A 22,783-nucleotide genomic window follows, 5' to 3' on the forward strand; every position below is an offset into this window, starting at 1 on the left:
GAGTTGTGCTGGAAACAAAAGATGTAAGGTTGAAAATATGATAAAACTGTGTATCTCTTCTCTCTTTAAAAAGTGAATGAGACCCACATTTTTTAAATCTTTCTTCTTAATTTCGTTGTAAACCAATCAAGGGAAACTCCTTATATATCTCTTCTAACTCTCTCTTCCCCAACTCTCTCTCACTACAAGAAAAAGGAATATGGCGCGGTCAATTTGCGGCGGTTGGTGTAGAACTGCCGCGGCCTTCCACATACACCGGCAGTTTAGGAACCGTCGCAGTTTTTAGTATATTAACGGCGGTTCCGAAATGCCGCGGTTTACATTTTTCGTTTAAATGGTTTTGTACCGGCGGTTCCAAATCGCCTTCGCTGTTTGTGTTTTGTTTTTCGTTTATTTATTTTCACTTTTTCCCTCATATTTATTTCTTTGGATTCTTTACAGTTCGATTTTCCATCTTATTCTCCATCTTAGGGTTCCTTCTTCATCTCTATTTTCGTTTTCCATATCTGAGCGTTATGTTCTTGTTGCAGTTGTAGAAGGACACGAATATAGCTCTCGAGAATAGTTCGAATTTGCGTTCATGAGGATGAGGACAAGAAATAGTTTGAAGTTGCGAATCTGAAGGAGAAGATTGATAGACCCAGGTCCGATTTGGCTCTTTTCTTGTTATAATTAATTTAAGAATTTCCCTATTCTTAGGTTTAAACTGGTGCGTTTTTGAATAACTGAAGGTGAGTGTTAGATTAAAATCAATGCTTCAAAATCGCTAAATTAGGGTGCGTTTTCGAGTTTCATTTTCTAAAGGTTGTGTTCATTTATGTTTCTAATAATAAGATGGAAGACTCGTGTAGTGAATAATTGAATCAGTTTTCAGAAATTATAACCGAAAATAGTGTGTCAAGTAATGAAATCTATATTCTATCACGTTCTCAATTTCTCACTCGCTAAATGTTGTGTTAATATGGTTTTGCTATCTTTTTTTGAGTGGACTGCTATCAGTTGGAGTTCCACCAGAAATTTAATATGAATTTATTATTGACGAGTGTTTTTATTGTTTTTTTGTAGGGATTGAGATGAGTGAAGACAAAATCTCAAGACTCGCTACAAGAAATCAAGCATATACTGGCGGTCAAATAGCGGCATTTGCTCCCTAACCGCCGCCGCCTTCCACATATGCCAGCAGTTTGGCAGCCGCCGTTACTGTTCAACCTTTTTGCATTAGTGTTATGTATCTTGCCTATGAAATCCTTTTTATGGATACTTCGTTGCCTATTCGATTCTTTTTGAAGTTGAGCTGTTCATGCAGGGCTGGAGTTGCTTATTGGACTTCTTGGTTCATCCTGCCTTAAGCAGCAACTCGACGATGCCGTGGTAAACCTCAAATAAGTCTCGTAAATGCTTATGCTAGTAGTAAACCTCAAATAAGTTAATCCAAACAAGACAATGTGATTACTTTTATCATTTCAAACATATCCTCTCAAGAAGCTTTGGACAAAAACAAGAGGATAGTTTAATGACTTTAATTAACATTTGTTTATGCCTAACAGGTCCTAATGTTGCTATTAGTTTTCTTAACATTTAAATATATTCTCATGCTTATACATATTGTTTTTGATACAGTCATATAGTTTTCTTAACATTTAAATATATTCTCAGCATATACTTACAAGGTATTAATACTTATGCTTATTGAAGTTTAAGTGCCACCTAAAACCATTCTTTAAATATCTCTAATCTAATTCTTTTGTCGTGACTCTGCCTGATGCATGTGAACGGACTAAGAAAGGATATGATGCATTTTGAATATGTATGTAAATAGAAAGACTAACACCTGTTAAAAAAAAAGGATAAAAAAATAGAAAGACTAACATGTTGAATGAAGTTTTAAGTATATATAAAGATCTTAATTGATCCGCCTTTCTTTGTAAGTCAACAACTAACCCGAAAAACTCAGAGATCAAGGTTGATTTGCTTACCATGCTTACATTTTGTGTTGAGATTGAATATGTGAACAAGTTTTTGTGTTGATTTATTTATATTTATGCTAACTTTATGATTTATGTTGCTTTTCCCCTCTAGGTGTATGGTGTAGAACCACCTGAAAGTGCAGTATTGAATGGAGGAAAATCAGGTGATTTTACAACTCTGAATATTTTTTTTTGGTTTTTCAGTCTTTATATGTGAATGTTATTGTATTCAATATTCATGGAAGATTACAACTCTGAATGTTCATATTTGATGGTTTCAGTTGTTCATATTGATGGTTTCAGGTGATTTTATAACTCTGAATGTTCATATTGATGGTTTCAGTCGTTCTTTCAAAGACATTGGCTGAAGATGTTGCATGATCGTTGGTGGTGAAGGTGCATAGCTGAACTAATGAAGCAATTCTTTGCAAGAGGCAGTTCTGGTGTGTAGCTCAAGTAATTTTTATGGGTGTGGGGTATCAATAGCAACCTGCAAAATCTTGTAGGTTAGGATTCATATTTGGCTTATTTTTCATTCTCTTTTGATTTTGTGTGGGTGAGACAGTGTGGCCTCTATTATAGAGTGTCATGTGCTGGATGCCAACATCTATTCCCTATTTTGATCTCTCATTTTTCTGGTGATGTCCTGTTTTTATTCTATTAGCATACATGTCTTGTCTTGTCTAATTATGCTCCCAGTCTTTATATCCGATGTACAATGTTTGCAGCATCAGAGTGTTGTATACCTTATTGCAATTTTTTACTATTGGTTCTCTTTTCAGGCTAAAGCTGATGAGATAGCAAAATTGATGAATGAGAATGAACAATTCAAAGCTTTAATTGAAGATTTAAAGGTATATTTATTTTTTCAATACATCATAATTAGGATCATGTTTTTCTTTAATGTTCAATTTTTTTTTATACAATCCACTAATCAAAAGAAGGAAAAGAAATAATTTCTCTAATTGAACTCTAGGGTTTGAATGATTAAATATGTCAGCATGTGGTTTCTTGTCTTTGTTGAGGTTTGGTTAATTTCTTGTTGATAGTGTGGAGTTAACAGGAAGTACAAGTTGGCTTGGAGTTGACAGGTCTGATATGGAACATCTTGCTCTAAAGTCTATTTTGATGTGTAAATCCCATTTTAATTATTAATGTTGTAATATTCAAATCATTCTAATAACCTATGAAGCACGGAGATAGAGACAGACACGAACACGGGACATGACACGGACACTGACACGTCGACATCGATAATAATTTGAAAAAATGACATAATTTAGTGTAATCATAAGTGTCGGTGTCGGTGTCTGACACCGAAATTGACACGTGTCCGACACGGACACGCCTAATTTGAGAAGTGTCGGTGCTTTGTAGCTAATAACTCAGTTCACTATATGTTGACTAGAAACAACATATATCTCTAAGGTTCTGGTAAAATAGTGGTTTTTACTTGGTTAACTAGTGTTCTTTGGAGTTGAAGAAACACATTCAGCCAAGAAAAGTCACCATTTTGTATCAGCGAACATGGTGGATAATAAGGTTCCACTTTATGGAGCTGGATCAACCATAATAGTATCGCAAACTGGCAGTGCTGAAGTTGCACTTTATGCCCTTGTGTTTAAATTGTAACTTAAAATTGTATAATTTAAAGTTTGTGAGTATTATTTTTGATTGAGGATGTCCATTTGCGAGAGAAGTCTCTCAATCAATATGTGTATTTTACTCTTGTGCAAATAAATGCATGTACATCTTTATATGCATATATATATATATACACACACATAAAATGAGGCAAGTCTCATAAAACAATTCAATTCGTAAAGTAAATAATTCAAGTTGTGAATGTAGGTCTTTTTGTTTTATTTTATATTACTTTGTGGGGAAAATATATTTTGCAGCGGTTACGAACCGACACTATAAGCTCAAAAAACCTGCAAAATAATTAGAAATAGTGACGGTTGGAAACTGCCACAAACATCAACACAACCGACGCAAATATCCTTTCAGCGATTATTTCGACACTTTGCCGGAACCGCCCCTGTATGTCGTAGTGATGCTTCTTGTTTCGGCGGACGCCCAACCGCTGCAGCAATCATTTAGATTATACTCCATCCAGTGGCGGCTTGCACATACGTGCAAGGTGTGCGACGGCATCGGGCCTCAAAAATTTGAGGGCCTCGGTTCAAAATTTTGAGGTCCTATAATATTACTTATATATTATTTATACCTATAAAATATCAGATGTATATTAATAGATTAATTTTTAGGCCCTAAACTAATAGTTATATATTGTTAATGTTCATATAATATCATATGAGTATCAATAGATTAGTTATCTATACTCGGAAATATTGTTTTAGTCCATTTTAATCTTTCCATAAAATTTAAACTCATATTAGGAGGTTCCTTTTTGACGTTATATACAAAAATAATTATTTTGTATTTTTTATCCCATTTGATTTGATGCAATTGGTTTAATATTGATAATCTATATGTTTACAAGAATAAAAATGATTTTTTTATATTATACGCAATTTAAATCGACAATTTTTTTTTATAAAAAAATAAATTATATTAAGGGACCACTTTTATATTTTGCGCAGGGTCTCCTAAAACCCGGAGACGCCCCTGACTCCATCTGTCCCAAAATATAAGCAAAATTTGATCATAATTTATTTTGATAAGTTAATTCAATTAACTTATACTAGTTTTTAACTTATTATATTTCCTTTCAGTTTTATCCATATTATTTTACGTGAAAAAATTAAATTAACTTATACTAGTTTTTAACTTATTATATTTCCTTTCAGTTTTATCCATATTATTTTACGTGAAAAAATTAAATATTAATTAAATATATATATTTGTATGTCATTTTATATTTACAAGTTAGTTCAACCATTAATTTTACGAAATACTATTAATTCAATCAATTAATTTATCTACTATTTTAAACTAACTTATCAATTATCCAACCAGGAAGCCTTGTATATTCAAAGATGTCCTACATGTAAGTTCCAACCCCGCTAATTTATTGCCAAATTCAAGGAGAGTATACGAGTACTAGTGTAAATTCAAGGACTATGTATGTAGTCATCATGCTGATACAGATACTAATGTAAACTCTAGAATAGAAAGTAGAAAGTATTCATACCCAAATCTTCTGCCTTTATTAGGGGTGGGGTTTAGTATGCATAATTACACATTTAACCCTAATGGTCTGTTTGGTACAAGAGAAAAAGAGAATAGAGAAATAGAGAAGAGAGAAAGAGGAGAGAAATATGGCATTTATCTTGCTTGGCACATGTGAGAAACAGAGAAGAGAGAAAAATTTGATGTGGGGCCAACTCACTTTTGTTTCTCTTCTTATGAGGGAAGAAAGAGGAGAGAAATTGATGCTTTTTCCATTAATGCCCTTCCATTTAAGATACTCCACCATATTTTTTTTTGTTTTATTCATGGACATTCTTGTACTTTTATAAGTAATGAATACTTCTCTCTTCTCTATATCTCTTCTTTTTCTCTTATACCAATCAACACATTAAATTTACTAAAATTCTCACATTTTTTCTCTCTTCTTTTACTCTCTCTCACTTATTTCTCTCTTCTCACTTTCTCTTTACAACCAAACAAACAGTAAGTTTTTGTAAAGAAAACTTATAAAATTTTAAAAGTGAGATGTAGAGAGAGAAAGAAAGGAAATTTTTGTGCCCTTGATTTGTTTTTTTGTACTTATATTATTATTAGTGACATGTAGAGAGAGAAAGTGTGAGAGACAGTTCAATATTTTCAATTAAATATAATCTCATTTGTTTGTTTGTTTCTTTCTCTGTCACTCTCTTCTCTTTACTTCCAAGGTCACTCCTGTGGCCTATGTTTCCAAAGGAAACCCTTTTTCCCCCCTTCTTCTCTTTCTCCTTTCTTAAACCCTCTCTTCCAAATTCCAACTCATAATTCATTTCCCTTCTATTTTTAATTCCCATTTCTTCCATTTACTTTTACAATCTTCAAAGCTAGTTTGGTTACTTCAACTCTCTACATAATCAATACCAAGCCAAAGCTCACCAATTCATCTATTAATTTCCACCAAATACTCATTTTTGATACACCAATTTGAAGTTCACCAAAATAAGTCAAGATTACCAAATAGCCCTTTTGAAAAACACAAACCTAAGACTAAGAAACTTTGTCAGTGACAAAACAAACCATGATGATTCCTTCTCATAGTCTCATTTTCTCTCTCATTTTTGTTTCCATTTTAGCCAATGAAGCAACCTTGTTACATGTAAGTATTCTCTTTTCTTTCTATATCTTTCACAACCCTTTTGAATTTAATTCATAGATCTAGCTAATTTCTTTGTGGGTAGTACTAAAAACTGAAAAAGATTGTTTTTTTATGATTAGGAAGCAAATGGGTCATTTCCAATGGTACCTGTGATGGAAGCTGGGAAGATGGAGATGATGATGGTGATGAATGATAGCAGAAGGAAACTTGGAGTGTTCAGAATATGTGCTCTATGTACTTGCTGCGGTGGAGCAAAAGGGGTTTGTATACCCTCTCCTTGTTGCTATGCAATCAATTGCAACCTTCCCAATAAGCCTTTTGGTTTCTGTTCATTTGCACCTAAGTACTGTAATTGCTTTGGGTGCCATCTTTAATTTCTCTCTTAGTTTGCTTCATTCCCCTATTATTATAATTTTATCATTATTATAAGCTATTATAATAACATTAATCTAAATTGAGGATTGATTATCTTTAATTAATTATGTTGCAAGTGTGAATGAGAAGTTAAGATTAAGAATATCTGTTCTTGATTTGTATGTTTGTTTAATTATTAATTTATTATTGTCATCATGATTATTATATTGTTAATTATTACTGGGATTTTTTAGGAGTGTCACATTGTTTGTTTGTCAGAATAGCAATGTTTGTATGATTATATTATTATATGAAGTACTAGTACATGAGGAATCAAGAAACATTGTCCCTTAAAATGGAGGTATTGGGGTTCATAATCATCTCAAATTTTCACTTTTTTTGTTTATAATGAATATAGTAATGCAAGTGCTCAGTGAGGGTGTCGTTTGGCTACGTCTAAGATTCAACTTCACAACATTTTTTCTCATTTGGTTAAGAAGACTTGTTGTGTCTTTCTATCTTTTTATTATTTTCAATTGTTTATTTTAATGATGATAAGTGTTCTTGTGTAGATTGAAATATTGACTGATTTTTTTATTGTATATTTGGCTGCTTCCACTATACTCTCTCTTCATCACTTCCCCCAAGCAATTGTTTTATGGGAAAAGCTAAAAATGTGCCCTAAGGGCACATGTTAGTGATTCAAAAAGGAAATGTTTTATCCTAAATCATGCATTTAATTCACTTTTTAAACTTGATCAAATATTAATTGCACAAAATTTAAGAGAATGTTCCTACTTTTGGATTCTTAACATGTGCCAAGGGCACATATTAGGCACATGTTAGCAAGACCCGTTTTATTTGTGTCATAAAGTAGCACTCATGGTATGTTTGGTTTTAGATTAGATTTGATGGTTAATTAATAGAAGGCTCTTATCTTAATAATAAGGGTCTTGCTAACTATTGCTATCGGGACACTCTTTAAGCATTTCTGTTCTTTGAATTTGTATGTTTAATACGATTAGTTAGTTTTAACAAATGCAAAACTTATGACCAAACTTGTAATCAAAGTAAAATAGTGGTATTTAGCTCATATAATATATGAAGAGAATCATAGTCATGTTTATTGATTTGTGTCTGGCCCCATATGGTACACCCCTATGATGGAAGATAGTCAGTTTTTCACTTGCATTTGACAGAGAGTAGTGAAGAGTGACAAATTTGGATAGAAGCCACATTGTGATGAGTTTTAATTGTGTTTGGAGAGGATAGATATAATGATATTAATGCATATTGGTGTACCCAACTGCATATATTATAAGGTGGGTGGTAGTTGGGTAGGAGTAGGGCAATTAAACCTTAGCTACTTGCAATTTTAAGTTGTTGGTTCATTTCACTGCCTTTTGTTGTATAATTGACTCACACCACATGCATCAATCAACACAATTAGGATAGGTACTCCCGAGTTTGATCCTGGCTAGGACAATTTTTGGTCACGTTTTATTTATCTCTTGAGCGAATTCTGAATTATTAGGGCTTTTTTTCTTCTAGGAACCAGAGTTAAGACTGAAAAAAACAATAAGATTTGGTCAATGAATTATCCTTTCTTATCTAGAAAATGGTATAATACTAATGCTAATTATCTATGTAATATTTTTATGCAACATGAATACTTATCAATATTATTGGTAAATTTGTGAGTAGTTATTACATCATAAAAAATGTGGTTATAACTTTATAAGCTTTGCATGTGAATGTGGTGTGTTGAGAACATTATGTTAGAATCTTTCTGGTTTAATTTTGGCTACCAACCCATGTGTTGTTCATGAAAGCATATTTTAAGGATCAAATTAATGGCAGTACTCACTGCTCAGTAGTCGTTTCAATATTTTGTCTAATTATTATTATTATTTTTTATTTTTATGAACTTGCTTTGTTTGTTCCTCCTATGTTGATTGGTGAGTCAACATGTTCTGCTGGCGTTCTCTGCAGTCTGCAGCATATACAAGTAAAATTTGTTCCATATTTAGACTTCGCTGCTGCTGGTACATTTTTTTAGGCCAGGGGTTTGGATTGGATCTTCTTGATCCATCTTCAAGAGATTTATTTTGCCATTTTTGTTTTCAAAACATATTTTGATATCTGTAGAGATTTAGTTTTTTGAACTGCAAAGATACTAGTATATTAATTATCGTGGACTAAAGTATAATTAGTAGTACACCCAATGATATGGAAAAAGTACAAGAGATACTCTCTAACCATCCAAAAAGAATTACAAATACAAAATTAATCCCAGGCTAGGATCCTTATTGAAAATACACTCAATCGGAAAATTTGACCATGCATAGAAAAGAACTTCAAAGATAGGATCTAGCTCCAAGAGACATGTTTGATAGCTTCCATTACCTCTTCTATATTGCTGACCGAGTATAGAATGTAAGGTCGTCTCTCACCCTCTAAATAGACTAAATCGCTGAGTGCCAAATCAAAGTTAGCTTCTTTTTCCCTTTCTTACCTCCTATGTGTGATGTGAAGGACTTTAAAAAAAGAGAAATGATCCGACAATATCCGAAGCTTCTTAAAGAAAAAGGGAAGATGGAGTGATTAGCTTGTTGCTCAAATCCAAGTATGCTTGCTTTACAGAGAATGCACCCTCCTTTACATTCCTCCATCTCCAAGTGTCTTCAAAATTAGAGATTTGATATTGATTTATCAAGTTACAAAGGTTATGTAATAAGTGTTCTTCCCAACTAAAGAAAAGCCGAAAAATTCTCAACGCACCCACCCACTTTCTCCCCCACTCCCCAAAAAATTCGGAAAACGTTTTCCGAATTTTTTATAGTGTAAATTTTACACTAAAAAACAGTTCGGAACGTATTTTCCGAATTTTTTTAGGTGCGCTAGGGAGTGGGGGAGAAATGTTGAGGTGCGTTGAGAAATTTTCAGAAAAGTCTTCTCCAAGTTAACTCCGAAGCCCCAATCCAAGCACCCTATACCATGAGCCCATTTGAGGAGTAAAAAGATCATGTGTTGACATTGTGAATAATCTCCGGAAGAATTCAATTGTGTCTCTATATAGACAAAGTGATAAACAACACTTGAAGTTGACACGCACACCCCGAGGTTTCATGTCAAATTTGTGTGAATGTTCAGTTAAATAATATCAGCATTGTCAATTAAACTAGGTCTTACAGACTTTTTACTATTGTTTCTAACACACACGTTCCTAATTCATAAAGTTAGTTAAAATAATACATAAGCTTACATAAAACTAAGGTTGGATAGCAGGGTCAACGATGTCCCGTGAGCATGGCCGATCCAAGCCCAAAGCTATCCAAGTTAGGGCTTTAGGCCCCCAAAATATTTTTATTTTTTTAAATTTCAATAGGCTCCAAATTTATAACTTTGAATATTATTAATACTAATTAAAAGGCCACAAGTTTAAAACATTGCATCCATTTCAATTGGTTGTGCGTTGTGTTGTCATGGCAAGGCTCAAGGGTTCAAAACTCTGCAGAGTCAAAGACTTTTTTTTTTTGGTACTCTTTTTTGTTTACTACCCTTTGTACTCTTTTTTTTTTTTACTAATTCTGAGGTAGGGGGTTAAGTCATCGAATTTATAAGAAATGAGGCCTAAAGGGGAAGGGTAGAAGGTGGATTGAAGTATTAAAGATTTTAAATGGGAGCAAAATCCTGTGTTGGTCTATAAGGAGGAATTTTAACTATCTAAAACAAATTGCTCTCTATTCAATTCGGTTTTCGGGAGAAGGATTTGTGCTTTATGGAATCAGTTCTTATGTTATTTTAATGTGCATGCTCCTAATCATATCGATGAAAAGTGCAAGTTTTGGGAGGTTTACTATGTCAAAAAGTTGTTTTTAAAGAGAGGTACTTAACCACTTATTCTCATTTTATAGGCGATGCGAGACTTAACCGCTCACACTTATATATATATATATATGGGTTTTGCTAACGTACACCCGCTTATTTTTAAGAAGGTGTGTGTTAGCAAGTTATAACTAAAAAGTAGTTAAATACACCTTAGGGTGCATGTTGCTAATGCACACCTTCTAAAAAATAAGTGGGTGTACGTTAGCAACTCCTATATGCATTTGCTATAATACACCTACTTAATTTTTAGAAGGCGTGTGTTAGCAAATGATAACTAAAAAGTAGTTAAATACACCTTAAGGTGTATGTTGCTAATGCACACCTTCATAAAAAATAGTGGGTGTGCATTAGCAAATCCCTATATATATATAGGGTATTGCTACAAGACACCCATGAAGGTGTTTGTTAGCATCAAACACCCATAGTAAAAGACAAAAAATCAAAGTAAAAGTTGATAGGTGTATTTTAGCATGAAACACCCATAGTAAAAGACAAAAAAACTGATTTTTCCACCTATACAATCTTTTTCTCATTTTTCCACCTATACAAAAATCTCTGCAATTTTTTTACTCAATCATCTATTTTCATTTTATATAGCTAGAGATCCAAGATTAGACAAGTTTAGATAGACTCTCATACAAAATTACTTGCAGCATAACATTACTATCATAAATACATAATCCTACATAAAATCTCCTATCAACAAAAAAATATAGTGCCTAACATTGCTATTACAAAATAGACAGCAGCACAACTACTTGAAGAAGGCTATTTCTAACCCCTTCATGATCCTATCAAAGCAACAAAAAGAAGAAAAACAAAGTTAATATTAGTATTCAATAAATTTAGACATGAACAAAACAACATATAACAATTGAAACTTACTTATTAGGAGACTGAGAAGGCAATACTTTAATATTTTTCTTTTTGTTTGGACAATTTCTTGTGTCATGATCAGTTTGATTACAACCTGGAACATGACAATAACGAGGCTTCTTTGCACCTTCAACTCCTCCTTTTGGTCTTGATCTTGATCCTTTTGGTCGACCTTTGCTTTTTGTAACAACGGGATTTTCAACATCACAACCATCATTGTTTGCATCATCGGGTTGCAAATCAATTACATGTTCTTCACTTTCTGGCATATTTTTTATCTCTTTGACAACTTTTTCTAATTCTCTAATAGCAATTTGTTCTCGTTCTTTTGTCTTTGATGATTCAACTTCCAAACATCGAATTAGAGACTGAAACTCAGCAGAGGAACCACCATTGCAATTTACTACATGGCTAGATTTTGGGATCAATGAACTTTCTCGTCTCCATCGGAATGGAAGATATTTTGATGGGAGGCTAAAATAATTTTTAAGAGTTAGAACTCGAATAGCATGTCTGCATAATATTCCAGAAAATTGAAATTCTTTACAAGAACAATGAATTGACTCTTTTTCTACTATCCAACTTACTAGACGACCACCATCATCTTTAGTATGATGTTTCACAATATAAGAACTGTTATCAATTTCAGTTGCTGCATATTTTGTTGATAACTCGATCTCGTGTTGGAGCAAATCAAAGGCATATGGAGTAAGTACAGATGCAGCATGTTCCTCAATCGGAAAACATGTTCTAATATGAGGATTATGATACTTTTGACGCATTCTTGCCTCTTCTCCAGCTTGATTTCTAATTTTGACAGCAACCCCAACCTACACAAAAATATAATAATTATGTCTCATTATAAGCTAATTGATTAATAATTACTAGTGTACTAACAAGTAACACATATAAACACCCATTGGATTATGCTCAGACTCGTGTATACAAGATCGATAAACATGATCACGTCTAATCGAAAATCCATTTTTTCGTGCAAATAAAAAATAAAAATCATAAGCATCATCATCACTGTTAAATATTTGTCCTTCAAAAGGAACCAACTCATCAATGTTATGGACTTGTGGAAAGAGTTCATATTGTGGTTCATGAAATGGTAAAGAACTTACATGTTCATCTGCATATATAGAAGTATAATCTTTAAGAGCTCCCAAGTGCCAATCACTAGCATCATTATTTTCTTCGGATGTCATGTTAACCTAGTTTTGTTAAAGAGAATAAATTTTACCATTTGATGAATAAATCCCAAAATACATGATTTGAAAAGAAAAATATTATACCTTTTGATGAAAGTCACTCCGGCGTACCGATCTCCGCAATGTTGAAGCTGATTTCTTTTTTTTCTTCCCCTGCTTCTGCGTTTCCTTCACTGTTGTTCACTGCTTAAGCTTTGAACAGTGATATTATCTTTAATTATCTCAATCAGACAGGTAGAGAGGTGTGGGTTGATGGTGGCTTACAGGTAGGGGTGTGCAAAAAATTTGGTTATCCTTAACCAAATTACTAACCAATCCATATCCAATTTTAATTTGCAAAATCCATTTAAAAAAAAAACCACACCACTCCAATAAAAAAACACCAATTATAAACCATAACCACATTTTGTAATTTGGTTTGGAATTGGTTTGAAAATTTAGGCCCAATAGATAATTCAGGCCCAATCTTCAATTTTTTAAAATTCTTTATTATATAATAAAATAATTAATTAAAAGAGGGGTGGAGGACCGGTGGTCAACCGGTGGTCAACGTCGGACCACCGGCGGCCGGTGCGGCGGCGCTCCGGCGGCGGGAGGCGGCGGGCGGCGGTTTCCGGCGGACCTCCGGCAACTTTCACGGCGGCCGGCGGTGGTGCTCCGGCGGCCGGCCACCACCAACCACCCATACTATTTTAATATTATTTTATTTTAAAAATCAGATTTTTAATAATTATTTTAAAAATAATTAAAAAAATCAGTTTTTAATGTTTTTAATTTTTAAAAATAATTAAAAAATTCAGTTTTTTTTTAAAATAATTAAAAAATCAGTTTTTAATGTTTTTAGTTTTTCAAAAATTTAGTATTTTAATTTTTTTCCTATTTATTAGTTTTTTTTTGTATTTAAAAATCAGATTTTTTAATTTTAAAAATTACTCTTTTTTTAAATAATAAAAAATATTTTTAAAACAATATAAAAAATAAGTTTTCGGCTAAGTAAAAAATAATTTGGGTTTAAAAAAAATATTTTGTGGGTTGATTATAAACCAATTCAATCATAAAATTAATGAAAAATTATGTTTTTAAAATAATTAATAAATCTATTTTTTTTAATCAACTAATAAAAAAAATTAGTTTAAGTAAAAAACCTATTTAAAATTGGATCATGTGAATAACTTAAATTTTATTACAAACCGGTTATAAATTGGTTCGATCCGGTTAATAACCAAATCCAAATTAGTTTTAAAAAATAACCGGTTTGTTATTGAAATGGTTTTGGTTCTGGTTTAGAACCAAAACCATCAATTAGGTGTGGTGTGGTGTAGTTTCCAAACCATGCACACCCCTACTTACAGGAGGCTTTTTTTCTTCTGTGTTTCCATTTTTCTCTGCTTCTGCGTTTCCTTTTTTTCTTCTTCTTCTTCTTCTTTCAACTCACACAAGCCTTTGATCCTGGTCTGGGTTGATGGTCGCTTACTGCCACCGGTAACGGCGGCGCTCTTGAGACGAAAGGAAACGCAGGTTACCAACGGCGAACGGCGATGATGAAAGGGAACGGAAAGGTTCTTTCTTGTTTACACACGGGAAAGGAAAGGTTTCTAGGTTGTGGGTTGTTTTGATTTATTTTATAAAATTTAATAAATGAATAATGAGAAGCACAACCATTCTTTCCCGCAAAAAAAAAGTCAATAGCGGCAAATGAAAAACAAATCTTACTTTTACTTTAATTTTTGTCTTTTACTACCCATATATATATATGGATATGCTATAAGACACCCACTAAAGTGTTTTTTTAGCAATAAACACCTTTTTGTTTGGACGAAAAACCTCATTCTTTTCTTTATAGAAGCTATTAAATATATAAGTTTAATTGTAATTTTACAAATTATGTTTTTTATTCTTAATAATTTTTTATTCCTCTCTCTTGTCGGTTCCATTTCCATGTCTGCACCTAATTTCTTCTTCCTATCCTCCTCACCAACGATCTCATTCTTTGAATCAAATGGAAACAAATTATACAATCTCATGTTTTGGAATTAAAAAACAACAACCCATTTTTCTTATATAAAACGAAATAAAAATAAACAAATGAAAAGAGGATAGAATTTTGTAGTTCTTAAAGCCAGGAGCTTGCTGCAACTCCCCTTGTTTTGCGTCGTCACAAGCCATCTCATCACTAGCCAATTTTGGGTAGTTCTTCGGGTATATAGAGACGTAACCACCGGTTGGCGGCAGCAAACAAAATTGGGCATAAAATTGGAAATTGTAGAACTTCGATTCGACACATACTAGAACAAGTTCAGGATCAACTGGAGTGGATATGCTGCTTTTTGAGCTGCACCGGCGAAGTGAACTTTCATCACTTTGGTAATGGCGTAAAGTACGATAGAGGAGAGCAAAGACAAAAATAATATTGAAAAATTAATTAAATTTTGAATTACTTAATTACCCTAAACCTATGTTGCATGGATATTTCATTTTAGACAGAGTACCGATATTGGGTATCAGTACGCGTATAGTACTCCCCCGATACGTATCGACGCCGTACCTAATTTTTATTTTTATTTTGCAATGGATACGCACGCACACCAACCCCAAAAAAAATACGGTTTTTTTTTTCTCTTTTTCTTTTATTAGTTTTTTTTTATAGGAAGATTTTGGTTTTTTATTTGTTTATAATATAAAATTAGCAAATACCGCTAAAAACCAATAACAAAGTAGCGCTGGAATTATTCACTCATTCATTGAAAAGAAATAGACTCAATTCAAAGAGAGATGAAGATCTCATTTTTATTCCTACCAATCTTTGTCTTCTCTCGAGAAAGAAAAATAGTAATACTTATAATAAAGAAAACAATGTATTACTGGCGGCCAAAAGCCCTCAATAATGCACAAATTTCGTCAAAATTGCAAGCATTACTGACGGCCATGGGCCCTCTGCAATTTACTCGTCGGTAATGTTTACTGGCGGTCCAGGACCATCAATAACGTTACTGACGGCCTTGAGCCTTCAATAAGTAATTTTTTTAAAATAAAAAAAAAGAAAGAAAATTCTACACAAATTCCACCAGCGCTCATCAAACCACCTCCCCAATCAATCCCTCCTCCACTGCTCCACACCGATCATCACAACCACCACCGAACAACATCTTTACTTCAACCACCTCAACTACACCCACCATCACAAACCACCACCGAACAATAAATTAAATAAAAGGACGAATATCCATTGTGAATTTGTGAGTTTGGAAATCTCAGCTTCTTCTTCAACGTCTGCAAAAGGGTTTTCACTTGACCCCTCAACAAAGCTTCACCAGATCCTGGAGTCTTCACCACCGAACAATAATCCTGAAATCTCAGCTTCTTCTTCGACTTTCTGCAAAAGGGTTTTCACTTTCCAAAATGAAATTTTTTATATAAAAAAATCATGACTCACTTTAAAATAATTAAAACCCATTTCAAAAAATCTAATTTTTTGATAAAGACAATCATCACTAAATAATCAAACCCATTTTAAAAAATCAATTTTTTTATCACTAAATAATCAAAACCCATTTTAAAAAATCAAATTTTTTGATAAAAGAAAATTTAACACATGAAAATCATCATAACCCATTTTCAGAAATCAAATTTTTGATAAAGAAAAATCATGACTTACTTGAAAATGGAATGTTGTTGTTGTTGAAAGCAAACAAGGTGGTCGTTTGTGAACTTGTGACTCTTCTTGAAGTGGACGATGGAGTCTCCATTGTTGAAAGTGATTGACAAATTGATATTGCAGTGAGAAAGAATTGAGGAGAAAATGGAGTGGTACAGCGGCTAGAGAGAAAGAGAGTTAGACTTAGATGACTTCTTTGAGAAAGAGAGAGAATGAAACAACAATAATTAATCGATATGGTTTACAGCTTTTTATTTTTTATTTTATTATTCTTTTGATTTATCGAGGCTCAAGGCCGTCATTAAGTGCTATGTCAGATTGCGCTTTTTCCGGTGTGCATTATTGACGGCCATTAGCCTTCAATAATGCTTAGTTTATTTGTTGTTTTTTTGTTAACCATTTTGTCGACAGACTTTGTACATTATTGACGGACTTTGTATATTATTGAGGGCTTTTGGCCATCAATAATCCTCAATGCATTATTGAGGGTTTCTAGCCCTCAAAAAATTTGGTCAACAAAAATATGAGATATTCGTAGAGATAAATGAGATTTATTTAAATATAGTAGATATTCTTGAAATTATTAGTCTTTATCGCGGTGAACCTGACTAGAGATCGCTCTTTTAAATGATGATCGAGAGGGAAACAATTGACTCTTTTTGAGCTAATTGTTTTTTAATTTCATATTTTAATATTTCGAACAATTTAAATTACTTTTAAAGTGTGGTGTGATATTTTTTATGTTTAATTATTTGTTTTAACAATATAATTCTATTATTTAATATATATAATTATATATAAAAAAAAGGCAAAATTACACTATAAGTCCTTTATCTTATTTTTTGGTAACATTTTGGTCCTTTATTTTTTTTTTTGTAACATTTTTGTCCTTTATCTTTTTTTTTTGTAACACTTTGGTCCTTATCTTATTTATTTATAAAAAATAAAGGATCAAAGTATTACAAATAAAAAAATATAAAGGACCAAACTGTTACAAAAAAAGGGACTAAAGTGTTGCAGATAAAAAAAATAAAGGACTAAAGTGTTACAAATAAAAGATAAAGGACCAAAATGTTACAGAAAAAAGATAAAGGACCAAAGTGTTACAAAAAAATAAGATAAAGGACCTGTAGTGTAATTTTGCCTAAAAAAAATTATAGATACGTACTCATACCTTAGTTTTTCTAAAAATGACGTACCCCGTACCGGTACCGTACCCGCATCCGGGCAACATAGCCCCAAACCATGACTTGTTTTTAAAAAGAGAAAGTGGCATTTTTGGTCAAAATTAAACGGTGTTCATTGCTAAAAGACAATGGTAGTGGGGAGAAAGTCTTTTATAACACATATATAACACCTAAAATTCGGGCACATCCAATAAATTCACTACAGCTCATAAATGTCATAGATGGAAAAGAGTATTGTCTCAGCCTGTCTCACAGTTGTATTAGAAATGATACCTTGGGATGGATGTAAAGCTAAACAAATAGCATCTGCCCCAAGAACAGAGGACTGTGTAGGTTGTAAGAGGTGTGAGTCCGCTTGTCCGACGAATTTCTTAAGTGTTCGAGTTTATTTATGGAGTGAAACAACTCGAAGTATGGGTCTATCTTATTGATACGTTTCAAAAAATACCACACGAATACGTTTTTTACTGGCAAAAACCCGTGCTCCAGATAAAATATTTTTGGAGCACGGGTTTTTCTGGCCCAACTGTATCTTATTTTTATCACAAATTATTTTCCTTGATTAACAATAGTTGTAGTTTTTTTTTTTTTGAGCAGCATAAATTATATTAAAAAGCACCCTTCATAACATAAGATATGTTTATGTTATGACAACTAAAACAATGTACAAGAGATGCATACAAAGTGGAACAACAAATGCTAAAAAAACTAAAAAACTAATCAGACATAACAGCAAACCGCAGAAACACAGAAAACAAAAAGCATCAGCCAAAACAAAACAACCCTTGAAGCAGACACGCGCAACAGCCCCGTCATCTCTGCATACAATCGACTGGACTCCACTTCCAATTGGATGATCCACTAATTCAACTGGCAGAGAATTATAAATGGATCCATTTTTTTGATTTTTACTAGAGATTGGGAATAGATGGACTCTCTCTATAGATCCACTTTCAAATTTTTTAAGACAATATAACCCATGACTATCTCTCTTTTCTGGAAAAAAAAAAAAAAAAAACCATTGTCTTCTCAAATTTTTCCTTTTGCCTTTCCATTCTGCCACTGAGTTCGGACCTCTGCCAAAGATGAGATTAGCAAGAACTCAAGATTTTAACCATGAAATTTGTGGAGGTTCGGGTGATGATTTTGGATTTTAGGGTTCCAAATATTTTCAATTAGGTGAGAATCAAATTGGATATTAGGATTTTATATTTGGGCTATGTAGCAACCTTTTTCATCCCAATCCTGTTTAATTTTTTATTGGTGGAAGAATATAATTTTGGAAATCAAGAAATACTGCATGTGAGAAGAGCCATGATGGATTTGGATATTATGCTTGCTGGAAACTTCTATCCACACAATAAAATAGTGATTCAGTTCTTACCACACAATAAAAAAATGATTTATCAAAGAATGAAAAAAAATAAAAAAAACAAAGAAGCTCTAACAGGATGATGAGCAATACAAAAAAGGAATGGGTTTATTCTGAAAGGGAGAAAGTGCAATAGGTTGTTGGAGCTTACTGAAATGTATAAATCAGATGAAGAAATTTTAAAAATGAGAATCATATGGAAGATTGATGATGAAATAAAACGATGGAGAAATGGGGTGAGTGATGAGGACAGATAGACAGACATGCACTCTAAAACAAAAAAAATAATATTTTTTAATAAAAAATTTTAAAAAAATTTAAATTGTAGCTTGTTATGAGTTAGTTTGATTGGTTGTGTCTAAAGTTTAGGTGTTGTATCCGTGCGTATTGAAGGCTTTCTCTAGTAGTGGGTGTCTTGTAGCATATATATAATGGATAAGAGCATCTTTAGTGGGAGTAAACTAAGTGGGTAAACTAAGTTACTTTTTGTGGGCTCAGAGTGATGTGTAGGATTTAAGAGATTTATAGTTGATTTGAGTAGTTTTTACTTTAATGGTGGTTGGTTATAAAGAACCAAACATTGACCCCACATGTTTATATTTTTTTATTTGTAATTAGTTTTGATTCAAAATTAACATTAATTTAATAGGCATAAAATATTTAAAAAAATGACAAAATAAATATTAAAATAATACATATAACAATAATAAATAAAATTACATTTTCATAGGAATTTAAAATAATACATAACAATAAGCAACAATTACATTTTAAACAAAATACAAAATAAGATAAAATTTAACTTTCGTTATTCTCATGACCAAATCTCTCCCAAATATGCTCTACCAAATCTGCTTGAAGTTGGCGATGGTTTTTTCTTTCATGAACATGTGCTATCCTTTCAAACAATGTTGTCAAATTGGGATCAGGACCAGCAGATACTTCAGTTGTGGAGAAATTATTATTGTGGTCGTAATCAAAATTACCAGCATATGTGTCTCGCTCATCTTCAACAATCATGTTATGCAATATGATACACGCTAACATTATGTGTTTCATTGTATTCACGTGCCAAGCACGCGCCGGACCACGTACAATAGCAAATCGGGCTTGGAGTACTCCAAATGCTCGTTCAACGTCCTTCCGTGCTGATTCTTGTCGTTAGGCAAATAGCTTTCTTTTTTCTCCTTGCGGCATAGGGATAGTCTTGACAAATGTTGCCCACTCAGGATAAATACCATCTGCTAGGTAGTACCCCATATGATATGTGGTTCGATTCACGGTGTATTGCACTGCAGGAGCTTTTCCACTCAAAACATCATTAAACACATCAGACGTGTTCAACACATTGATGTCGTTGTTAGAACCCGCAGTGCCAAAATATGCATGCCAAATCCACAAGTCTTGAGATGCCACAACTTCAAGCATGATTGTGGGTTTACCATGATCACCTCTAGAAAATTGACCCCTACAAGGGAATATGGCCGTTGCTTTTCATGTCATATGCTGATTTTCTACTACTACAAGGGAACCCCTACTACAATATTCAAAAGGTGATAGTAATAAAGTATTGAAATAATTATTTGAATAGATATGTGGTCATGTGCAATTTTGCTTTGAATAAAATAATAATTATTTGCCTTTTGTTGCCGTTGGCTATTTAGAGCATGTACAGAAAAGTTAGTTCACTTGCTATGCCATGTCATACATCTTTATTGCAAGTTCCTTGTTATTTACGTTGGCTATAAGCAATTTTGGTGTTAGTTCACCAGCGCTAAACATGCTCTAAGAGGCACAAAATTTATTTCTGATTTATTTATTCATAGTGGAAACGTGGAGCTCTAGTTATCATTACAAGAGAATGCTCGTTTATTTTTTGCTCGCTTTGAGCTACATTCATAATATTTGACCACTCATTAAAAACCTCCAAAAATTGAAGAAATATGACCCATTTTCCTCTGACTTTCTTCCTCCCTTTGTTGAGGCTAAGCATTTGCAAAGTAAGATTGTTTCTGATTCTTTAATAGTCTATCAACTTGTTGAGCAGATCCGGGGAATGCAAGTTCTTTTACTGGTCTATGTATCTGGCTTATCACATTGTCCTCCTCACCTTCAAATATTCAATCACAAAAAAAAAAAACTTAATTAGCTTTTTGTCATTCAATAAAGTAGAAGAAAATACTGTAATCAATGTTAAAATGTCATGAAAAATATAAATAGTTAATAATATGCTAATGAAATAATATGCAAATGAATATAGTATACCTGCAAGGAAGTTCCTCCGATTGTTCTCAGCATTGATACCAAATCCAACTAAATAGAGATTTGAGGATGCACTTACAGCAACTGGATGACCTGCCGGAATTACAAAAACATCACCTGGAGACAACCTAGCTCTGTACCTTTGCACTTGTCTGCTTCTCTCTTGTCCTTCTTCTTCCTCTTCTTCATTTTCTTCTCTTTGCTCCTGTTGATTCTCATTTCTTTGACCCACAAGTTCAAATTCTCCTTTTCCTTCAACAGCTGTTACTATCAATGTGGCCCTTGAATTGTAGTGTGGCAACAAAAGGGATCCCTAAAATTTAATTTGAAAAAATCATTAAATTAAGTATGATATATATAATAATAAATTAATTTTGATATACCTCCTTAATCTCTATGGCGTTGACCAGTATATCCAAGTCTTGTAGTTGTGGATTTTTCTCTGGGGTGATCTCAAAGAAGTTGCCAAACTTGTTGGAATAGATAGGGTCGCGGTTTCCCAAGTTGAATGGTCCAGATTCAGAAGATACATTTTTTTTGGAGCTAGACTTAGCATTTTTGCTCAGTTCCTCAATTTGTTCCCTTGATAATTTGACTATTATATTTGCTTCCTGGCTCTGCTGCCTCCTCCTATCCCTAAGGTCTCTTCCGTGTAGTTGCTCTTTCCCCTGCTCTTCTATAAGGACCCTCTCTATTTCCTCATAATTAGCCTATATTTATAACAATATGTACAAGTAGATAGTGAATATCTACACAAATTAAACAAAAGACATGCATGCATGTAAAATCAATAAATGATGCGTTGTATGCTTACATTGTAGGCAGCCTCTAGAATATTCTTGCTGAATCCAGATAAGAAGGATTGTTGGTTTTCACTTCCAGACAATACGAAAGACTGTGAAAATGATGAAGAACAATGGTATGAGGGGAAGAAAAAAAAGTTAAGCTGCAAATTTTTATAATTAATATTGTAAAATGTGGGCATATATAGTTGCAATTGCTGTTATGACCTCTAAAACTGTTATATTACCTCAAATTGACCATGTCTGTTTACGGGGATGACAAGATCTAATATTTTAAGATCTTCTTTTTCGTCTCGGTTTGCCAAATAAGCAATGGTGCCAGCAGGGGAGTTTGACGGTATCACCACGCTCAAGATTGACGGAGTTTCTATTATTAGGAGTCAACACAGTGAGAATGGCTTTCCCTGCAAATTCAAATTTCCAATAGAATTTTATATTAAAATTAATTCATCGTTATAAAGAAAGTTTTGAAATAAAAAATTACTCATTCTTTATTAATTTAGTTAACTTCTTAAAGTAAGAAAAAAAAAACATATAAAACCTTAAATAAAGATTTCTTTATGTAAATTAAAATAAAATAAACTACTTGTGATAAATATTTAATTACCACTTAAAACTGCAAGGATGAAGTCAGCATCATTATGTTGTGGAAGAAAGAGTGTGTGAGGTTTAAAATTATATTCCAACAAACGGTAGTTTTGGAGATTCTCAAATATTTTAGAACGTTTATCGAACCTTTGAAGGAGACGGATGTGACCATTTTCGTTTTCGAAAAGAGTTTGGACACTGTTAGACTTAAACAAAAATGGATTCTCTTGATCTTGATCGTGCTGTCTAGAAGAGACACAAGCTGAAGAGGCTAGGAAAACAATTCCTAGCAGCATGAAAAGTTGAAATGGAGCTTTGATTGCCAT

General features: G+C 33.0%; 2 protein-coding genes, 2 long non-coding RNA genes and 2 pseudogenes across 5 annotated transcripts; 2 read left to right on the forward strand and 4 right to left on the reverse strand.

Annotated features, from left to right (window-relative positions):
• LOC123890586 lies at positions 1 to 3,654 on the forward strand. Of its 2 annotated transcripts, none has more exons than XR_006802876.1 (7): positions 1 to 644; positions 1,066 to 1,223; positions 1,307 to 1,371; positions 2,080 to 2,131; positions 2,311 to 2,473; positions 2,750 to 2,821; positions 3,017 to 3,654. It is a non-coding gene; the product is annotated as an uncharacterized LOC123890586 (long non-coding RNA). The 2 variants fall into 2 exon arrangements; XR_006802875.1 differs by having other exon boundaries at positions 80 to 644; positions 3,031 to 3,654.
• A 2,127-nt stretch (positions 3,655 to 5,781) lies between these two features.
• LOC123889797 lies at positions 5,782 to 6,834 on the forward strand. The gene is made up of 2 exons (XM_045939293.1): positions 5,782 to 6,255; positions 6,375 to 6,834. The coding sequence occupies exons 1-2, from the start codon at positions 6,178 to 6,180 to the stop codon at positions 6,627 to 6,629; spliced, it is 333 nt and encodes a 110-aa protein (XP_045795249.1). The 5' UTR covers positions 5,782 to 6,177; the 3' UTR covers positions 6,630 to 6,834.
• A 4,547-nt stretch (positions 6,835 to 11,381) lies between these two features.
• LOC123892320 lies at positions 11,382 to 12,010 on the reverse strand. The gene is made up of 2 exons (XM_045942112.1): positions 11,964 to 12,010; positions 11,382 to 11,850 (listed from the first exon to the last, which is right to left on the reverse strand). The coding sequence occupies exons 1-2, from the start codon at positions 11,978 to 11,980 to the stop codon at positions 11,382 to 11,384; spliced, it is 486 nt and encodes a 161-aa protein (XP_045798068.1). The 5' UTR covers positions 11,981 to 12,010.
• A 3,295-nt stretch (positions 12,011 to 15,305) lies between these two features.
• LOC123891237 lies at positions 15,306 to 16,616 on the reverse strand. The gene is made up of 2 exons (XR_006803033.1): positions 16,246 to 16,616; positions 15,306 to 15,963 (listed from the first exon to the last, which is right to left on the reverse strand). It is a non-coding gene; the product is annotated as an uncharacterized LOC123891237 (long non-coding RNA).
• A 2,986-nt stretch (positions 16,617 to 19,602) lies between these two features.
• On the reverse strand, positions 19,603 to 20,586 carry LOC123892321 (annotated as a pseudogene).
• A 134-nt stretch (positions 20,587 to 20,720) lies between these two features.
• LOC123890220 lies at positions 20,721 to 22,783 on the reverse strand (annotated as a pseudogene).

Source organism: Trifolium pratense, linkage group LG6 (genome assembly GCF_020283565.1).
Source record: "Trifolium pratense cultivar HEN17-A07 linkage group LG6, ARS_RC_1.1, whole genome shotgun sequence".
NCBI lineage: Eukaryota > Viridiplantae > Streptophyta > Magnoliopsida > Fabales > Fabaceae > Trifolium > Trifolium pratense.

What these genes read in the sequence shown, in the direction of transcription:
- LOC123889797 (XM_045939293.1), top strand. Translation starts at nt 6,178, where the DNA reads ATGATGATTCCTTCTCATAGTCTCATTTTCTCTCTCATTTTTGTTTCC. An exon ending in ATGAAGCAACCTTGTTACAT is followed by an intron (nt 6,256 to 6,374) that starts GTAAGTATTCTC and finishes TTTTATGATTAG; the next exon opens with GAAGCAAATGGGTCATTTCC.